This window comes from Pogona vitticeps, chromosome 5 (genome assembly GCF_051106095.1).
Source record: "Pogona vitticeps strain Pit_001003342236 chromosome 5, PviZW2.1, whole genome shotgun sequence".
NCBI lineage: Eukaryota > Metazoa > Chordata > Lepidosauria > Squamata > Agamidae > Pogona > Pogona vitticeps.
The window spans coordinates 154331843-154339667 of record NC_135787.1 but is presented as its reverse complement, the minus strand read 5'-3'; the positions used below and the strand labels follow the sequence as shown (position 1 = coordinate 154339667).

At 44.9% G+C, this 7825-nt stretch overlaps 1 protein-coding gene across 1 annotated transcript; it reads left to right on the top strand.

Annotated features, from left to right (window-relative positions):
• Positions 1-423: 423 nt before the first annotated feature.
• DUSP6 (dual specificity phosphatase 6) lies at positions 424-6788 on the top strand. The gene is made up of 3 exons (XM_020777494.3): positions 424-975; positions 2792-3229; positions 5231-6788. The coding sequence occupies exons 1-3, from the start codon at positions 567-569 to the stop codon at positions 5536-5538; spliced, it is 1155 nt and encodes a 384-aa protein (XP_020633153.1). The 5' UTR covers positions 424-566; the 3' UTR covers positions 5539-6788.
• The last annotated feature ends 1037 nt before the right edge of the window (positions 6789-7825 follow it).

The following is a 7825-nucleotide window of genomic DNA, read 5'->3' as shown; positions in this document are numbered from 1 at the left end:
ACCAGACGCTAGCTTGCACACCGGGGGGAGAGGGAGCGAGAGGAAGCCAGGCAAAGGCAAAAAGCACTACCGCAGGGGAGCCAATGCAGGATCTGCCTGGTAGCACTCTTTCTATCTAATGCATGTCCTCCCTGCAGTGTGCAAAGGCGCCCAAGCACGTTTAATTGGATTTCGGCCTCTCCGCGGGAGGAGGAGGGTCGCGGAGTGCCTGGACTAGGAGGAGATCGACGATTAGGGAGGTTCATTCGGGGCTTCATAAACTAGGCAAAAAAAGAAAAAGGGGGGGGCGAGAGAGAGGGAGGAAGAACCCGAAGAGATCCAGGGCAAGCGCCAAGCTCGCGAGGGGGCCCAACTGCCCTAAGGCCACGGCGTGGGGCTCGCTCTTCTCCCGCTGCAGGCGCTTTTCGGCCGCGCGTCAATGAAGCGAACGGGAGCGAGTCGAGGGCCAAGGTAGGCAGAGAGCCTCTCGCCGAGGTCTCTCCCGGTGCCTCCTCTCTCCCCGTGGCCCTTTTCCGAGCCGGGCAGTTTCGCGAGGCCTCCCCGCCGCTCGCGGCCGGCCTTTCCTCATGCTAGATACGCTCCGACCCGCGGTCTCCCCCTTCGCGTCGGAGATGGCGCTCTGCAAGACGGTGGCGTGGCTGAACGAGCAGCTGGAGGTGGGCAACGAGCGGCTGTTGCTGATGGACTGCCGCCCGCAGGAGCTCTACGAGTCCTCGCACATCGAGTCGGCCATCAGCGTGGCCTTGCCGGGCATCATGCTGAGGCGGCTGCAGAAGGGCAACCTGCCGCTCCGCGCCCTCTTCGCCAGCGGCGAGGAAGAGCGCGAGAAATTCGCCCGCCGCTGCGGCACCGACACCGTCGTCCTTTACGACGAGAGCAGCAGCGAGTGGAACGAGAACACGGCCGGCGACTCGGTCCTGGGGCTGCTCCTCAAGCGCCTCAAAGACGACGGCTGCAAGGCCTTCTACCTGGAAGGTAAGGGGTTAAAAGCGGCAGAGCGCGGCTGGGCGCCCGGCCAGCCTGAGCAGGAGGGGGAGGCGGAGGAGGAGGGGAAGCGGGACGGGATCCCCGGAATCTCTCTCCCCCCCTCCCCGGCCTCCTTTCCTTCCTTCCTCCCTTCCTTCCGCTCCATCCGGCGGCTCTTCTCCCCCCTCCCTCTGGGAGCCTAGGGAGCGTCTAGACTCCAGCCCCCCTCCCCTCCGTCTGGGCACAAAGCGTCCTCAACTGTCCCCCCCCCCTCCGCCTTCTTTTATGATACTGAGCGATGCCAGATGGTCCTGGGTTTGTCAGAGGGGAGGAAAAAAAGAACTTTAAAAAAAAGCCACATTGTGGAGCCAGGAAAACATGCCCGCCTCCCCTGCTCTCTCGCCTCTTTCGGGCGCCTACCACGGACAGCAATGAGCGGGGGAGCCTGAGGTCGCTTGTAGTCTCTCTCAGGGATAACTTTGAAGTCTTCGCGGCTTTCTCCAAAATGGCCCCATCTTTAACACACACACACCCCGCCAAATCCATCCAGAAGATTGTCAGGACAGGTTTCTTTTGCTTAAGGAAGGCAAGTCCTAATTTTTTGACCAGAAACTCCAGGTTGGGGGGGGAAAGAAATGAACCCCAACTCTGAGTTTCCCCTTCTTCTAAGACTTTCTCTCCTTCTCTGCAGCCCCCCCCCCAAAATGCAAATACAGTAATGTGCTGGGCACCAGAGTTTGGAAAAAGTTACTGCTTGCAGGCAAGAGTTAGCAGGATCCTGCAGCCAGCAGGGACAGTGGGAGATGTAATACCAAAAATAATTTTTTTAAAAAAATCAGTTCAGGCTGTGCATGGAAGAATTTAGAGGCAGAAGTCTCCCCCCCCACACACACACACACACTAAAAGGAACAGCAAGACCCCCAAAGTCCAGTGTCAGATTTTGAAAGAATGCACATTAAACAGAAAAGGGCCCTACTCCCTAGTTTTCTGACTGGAGAAGGTGAGCCAGGAAAATAGAGGAGTCCATTCATGCCTTTAGCTTTACTATGGTCTGCCCTGCAAACTGCTAGAGATGAGTCTGAGGTCAGCAAGCAGATCAAAATATCCCAAATGCAGGGACTTTGTGGAGCTGTAAAAAATTGCTACTTACAATGTCTGAAATTGAAAGGAAGCCCTTTCAAAGGAGGGATGGATGCCCTTAAAGCACAGACAACTGATAATCCTATTACATCCTGTTTCCTTTTGTTTGGAACCTGGAGAACTGAACTCTTGATAGGAGGAGGTGGTGATAGTAGGGCTATTAAGAGTCATCCCATAAAAAAACAGTGAAGGAAAACAAAATGCTTCCATGGGATCCCCTGAATTTTGGTTTATTTCATCAGTCCTTAATAGGGTGGCATGATTCCAAATGGGTATTTTGTTCTTTTGTGGTTAGACAGGCCAAGGCATTTGGGACAGAGGTATATGTGTGTGAGAGAGAAACATCTCAGGTATGGCCTTGTGGGGGTAAAACGCAACCAAGCTAAAGAACTGGTGGTTCTGTGCCTTTTAGCGTTGATAAATATTCCACAAAAGTTGCTGCTTTTTCACCACTGAAGGGTGGATCTAGTGCTGCCATTGAATTAACTTACATGGCTTAAGGCAGCTTGTTTTACTTACATAGAATTTATTTTGCCAAGGATTGAAGGAGCCTCTTTTGCTTTTGATAATCTCTACTCTCTTCTCTTGTGTCTTGTTTATTTTGTAATTTCTTCCCTGATCTCTTGAATCCCACAGGAATGAAACTTACTTCTTTCTTTCTATATTTCTGCTTTTTCCTCCCAGGTGGTTTTAGCAAATTCCAGGCAGAGTATGCCCTGCACTGCGAAACTAACCTAGACAGTTCATGTAGCAGCAGTTCTCCTCCATTGCCAGTTCTGGGCTTAGGCGGCCTCCGAATCAGCTCAGACTCCTCATCAGACATTGAGTCCGACATTGACAGGGATCCCAACAGTGCTACTGACTCTGATGGCAGCCCCTTGTCCAACAACCAGCCTTCGTTTCCAGTGGAGATTCTACCTTACCTCTATCTGGGCTGTGCCAAGGATTCTACTAATTTGGATGTTCTGGAAGAGTTCGGCATCAAATACATCCTGAATGTCACTCCCAACCTGCCTAATCTTTTTGAGAATGCTGGCGAGTTTAAATACAAGCAGATTCCTATCTCCGACCACTGGAGCCAAAATTTGTCTCAGTTCTTTCCTGAGGCCATCTCTTTTATAGGTGAGATTTCGTAAGCCAGAGATCTGAATATATCTTGTCATTGCTAGCGTTGTTACTTCATTAGCAGCATGCCTTGCACTGTCTAATCGGTATGTACTGTTCAACTTTCAAACCCTTTTAAAATGTAAGAGACAGAAAGATTATGGAATTCCCCAGGGTTTAGCCATGTCCTGTGGCATAGTTTAAGATTGCCAGATAGTTCATATTTAGGTCATCTGTCTGTATTCTGAAGTAGCATTTTCTTTTTATTTATAGTTTCCTGTAGTGATTCTAATAGCCTGTATTCACTTTTATGTTTTTTAAAACAACCATTCCCCAAAGAAAGTTTGTGTCAAAAATACTAATCTGGAAAATGATATATTTCAATTGGCTGATTCTTCAACCAATTGTAGATTGAACATAAGACAGCAAACTTGTACACACTTTGCTTATATGAAAATAAAGAAAAGTTCACACTGCCTGGCTCTTTTACAGTTTTATTGAGTTCCTGAGACTGAAGCCAATCTAATCTAAATATTGCCTTTTAAACCGTTCATTACAGATAATCTTTGTATCACAAGCAATTATTATTTAACATATAAGAGGAATGCATGCATAGGTTTTGCCATAAATGTAGATGTGGTTTTCTTTCCTTTCTTTTTGTGAAACCATCCAGTTATGCCTTTCCTCCCTGCCCCCTCCAGACCCATGTTGGGAGGGCCATTGCCTTACTGTGCTGTAATCTGATTGAGTGATACTGGTAATAGGGCAGAATGTAGGTAATCTGAGCACAGCAAGAAGAAACTGTGAGCTAGGAAATGCAGAGAAACTAATCTCCAGGCATTAGAATGCACTTCCTATTACAAAGGAACCCATTTTCTAGCAGTGTTGACATCCTGTTTCTCCTAATGGGCTGTCCCCTGTGACTTCTCTTTATTTTAAAAGGCCTGAATACCTCCATTGTTCAACTGCACTGCACAACTGTTGCGAGAATAATTTAATAGACCTTTGCAATCTGCTTGTCTCTATAAAAGAATGACATTGTAGAGTCTCCTCATTCAACTGCATGCTAGGGGAGACATAGACAGAACTGGGTTTGTGGCCAAGCATTAATAGTCTCTTCAAGGAAAAAAAAACAAGGAATGCTTTCTCCCAGAAACTTCTGCCTGTTTCTGCTCATTGCAAGAAATGCCCCCTATTGCTATGTACCTGCTTTCTTCCATGCTGCAGCTTTTCATATCTTACTCTTTATGGAGTGAAATCTTGTATTCAGTCAACAAAATTCAATCAGCAGTGAAGCTCCCATTACAGTCCACTTCCAATTACAGGTTGGAACTTAAAGAATACTTCCTGCACTTCAAAAATGGGTGTGTCGGACAGAAGAAGGTGAAACCATTTCTGCCCATTTTTGTGTGTGCAGAAGTGTGGATACTATCCTTCTTAGAAGATTTTGTTGTGCAGAAGAAACTATTCTAGCTGAGTTTCTTGATTGTGCATCTTTAGCACAATCAACTGGTCAGGATAGGTTTCTTTTGGTACAATCCAGCAAAAATGACACCATGTCACGGGGCTCATTTTGAACTGTCCCAGATACATCAGGAGTTCAGCATACTTCTGAAAGACCCAACATCTGCTTCAAACTATTTGGTGTAGCTTCAGGCATGTGAAAAGGGGCAGAAGGACAGTGGAAACAGTATTACAAAAGTAGGAGAGCTACTGTCTCCCAAATGTTCTGGATGACACCTGGGGATGCTTTAGCTGTGCATTTCCTACATTGGCAGGGGGTTGTATTAGATGACCTTTCCAACCCTACAATTCTGTGATTCTTTCATTATTACTGATCACAGGCCAAGTCAACTGGGATGTATGGAATGCCCTAGGTTCCATGCTCTTTCAATAGTAATTCTTAATATGCATGCCTTTGGATCTCATCTCAGTTACACTGTGTCCTGAAATGTTTACCCAAGTTGGAAGAAAATGTGTATCTCATGGTTTCTTTTCCTTGTCATCTTCTCATCATAGATGAAGCCCGTGGGAAGAACTGTGGAGTGCTTGTTCACTGCCTGGCAGGAATCAGCCGGTCAGTCACAGTGACAGTCGCATATCTTATGCAAAAGCTCAACCTGTCAATGAATGATGCTTATGACATTGTCAAGATGAAGAAATCCAACATCTCTCCCAACTTCAACTTCATGGGACAGCTGCTGGACTTTGAGAGGACTCTAGGACTGAATAGCCCTTGCGACAACCGTGTGCCCAGCCAGCAGCTGTATTTCACCACTCCTGCCAACCAAAATGTCTTCCAGGTGGACTCTCTACAGTCCACGTGAGTGCCAGCCAGTTCCAGCTCTTCCAACCTTGGGTCAAGTGATCATTCCTCGATGCTTCTATTTGATGGCAGCAAGGGAGTGCCGCTCTCTTTGTGGGCACCGCGATTGAGCAGCGGCTGCCTGTGTGCTAAACAAAATAAAAGGTTAAAAAGTTCGGAATCAGCTATTGGAAAGGAAGGAAACTTACTCAGTTCTCCAGGGTTAGGGTGGGTGGGGTGGGGGTGAGAGGAACTTCATTTGTTGCCTAGGTAAGCAGCATATTTTGCTCAATGCACAAAGATCCCACCTATGCAAGGACTTGGAACTGAGGACTTCCAAACACAAATAGGGGGAAATAGACACTCTGAACACATGTCCTCTGTTGTGAGACTGGGAGAAATGTATTACTTGCATTTTTAATATATATGTGGTTGTCTTCAGTGAAGACTAAATGTTTATTTTCTTTTTCCTTATATTGATTTAGAGGAGCCAAAGAGAGAGGTTTCAGCTCAGTATATTTTGAATGTTTGTTTGCCAAGAGCATTGTCAGGCTTGGCTTGATTGATGTAAATGTTTTAAATCTCAAATTGATAATCAACATCAGTTTAATGATAGGTACATGAGGTCAACTAGAGGGATGTCATTTTTCTCCACTCTTGAGTAATCCATTCATTTTGCCTGCGAATGGTAAATTTGCAGCATGCTTACTTTTCTTGTTGAAACTAAGTACATTTTCTTCCTTCATTAGAAAATGGATGTCTCTGCTTTTGAGGTTTGTTTATTCACACTGTGTGAATGGATTATGTCTTCTTCTTTATTATTTCTGGTGGTGAATTATCTTCTTCTTTTTTCTCTCTCTCTGAGTGTGCCATCAATGTAGGATTTTGTTTTGACATCAATTTTTTGGCCTTACCTTTGTAAATAGCTTAACTTGCTTTTTTCTTTTTCTTTTGGAAGAGAGTTCTATCTTTGAACAGAAGAATTAATTTTTGTCCTGTTCTAAATAAAAAGAAATTGTTATGTGCGAAACAGTGCATTACCTCTGTACAAACTCTTCAGGGAGCTTGACCTCAAATGCAATATTTTGCATTTATTTTTGTATAAAACTGGAAGTGTGTGTGTGAGCATTGCGCACTTGTGTATATGCAAGAAGATCTTGCACACAATTGTCAATAAGGGAGAGTCTCTAATTTGCCAGTGTAAATGGGATTTTATTCTGAGAATGTAAGATCATAAATTATTAATAAATGACTATTTTTGGCTATTGAGAACTGGATTGGTTTATCTTCTACATAAGGATTGCCATAATCAAGGAAAAAGGTGAAACATTTTTAACATTATCAGGTAGGCGGTGTAAATGGCATGCCTTTTGATTTTAAAGCACTTTCAACTCCATGCAGAGAATGTGGGTCTGTTCTTTTAGGCAAATTCTTGCGTGCATGGTCACTTGCTAGATCAGGAACTGGAGGTGGCATCTGAATGCAGCTCAGGTCTCTGCACTGCGTTCCATTCAAGGAGCATTATTTCACATGCCTACTGAAGTGGGCCTTTGCACTGGTATGGTATTTGCACAGGGATGTAGAGTTGAGGAATAATCCCACCTGTTGCAAACATGTAGAATCTAGTACAACGACCAATCTTCACGAAATGTACTTTAAGGAATCTGTAGCATTAAAGGATCCTAGTTATTTTGCAGTTGTAACAAAATTAATTTTTACGCAGGTCTTTTATATGCTCCACAGACAGTTCCTATAAAACTAGCATAATTCAGCAAGGTGGAGCCATTGTTGAGCCAGGTGCTGGAGTTTGGGCATTGAAACCCCAACTACAACTCCTAGGGAAGAGGCCAGCTGAGATCACGTGCAGCATATGTGGCTGATGGGATTATGTGTCCTGCCATCCATGTGGACTTAGTCCCAGAGCACCACCAGACAGAAGGATTGGTAAACAGCTTCATGTAAAGAAAACCCTGGAAAGGGCAGCCATAAGACAACATCAACTTATTGGCACAGAATTATTAATTATAGGTTTCACAGTCTTGGAGCTGTGACATACAAAAACACCTGATGATGTACAAACTATGAAAACCTTATAAAATCCATGAAAGATGCTGACACTCAAACATCCTATTTGAATATTAAGCAGTACTATTTCTTACAATGAATACCAGGCCCACCACTGAACTATAACATGTTTTATATGCCTATATAAGTATATGTGAATAGGACTGCAGTTCTGGCCTCTTATTGTAGCTATAGTTAAGATACACACATCACATAATCTTACTCTTTCATCATTCTAGTACTGT

What these genes read in the sequence shown, in the direction of transcription:
- DUSP6 (XM_020777494.3), top strand. Translation starts at nt 567, where the DNA reads ATGCTAGATACGCTCCGACCCGCGGTCTCCCCCTTCGCGTCGGAGATG. An exon ending in CAAGGCCTTCTACCTGGAAG is followed by an intron (nt 976 to 2,791) that starts GTAAGGGGTTAA and finishes TTTTCCTCCCAG; the next exon opens with GTGGTTTTAGCAAATTCCAG. An exon ending in TGAGGCCATCTCTTTTATAG is followed by an intron (nt 3,230 to 5,230) that starts GTGAGATTTCGT and finishes TTCTCATCATAG; the next exon opens with ATGAAGCCCGTGGGAAGAAC.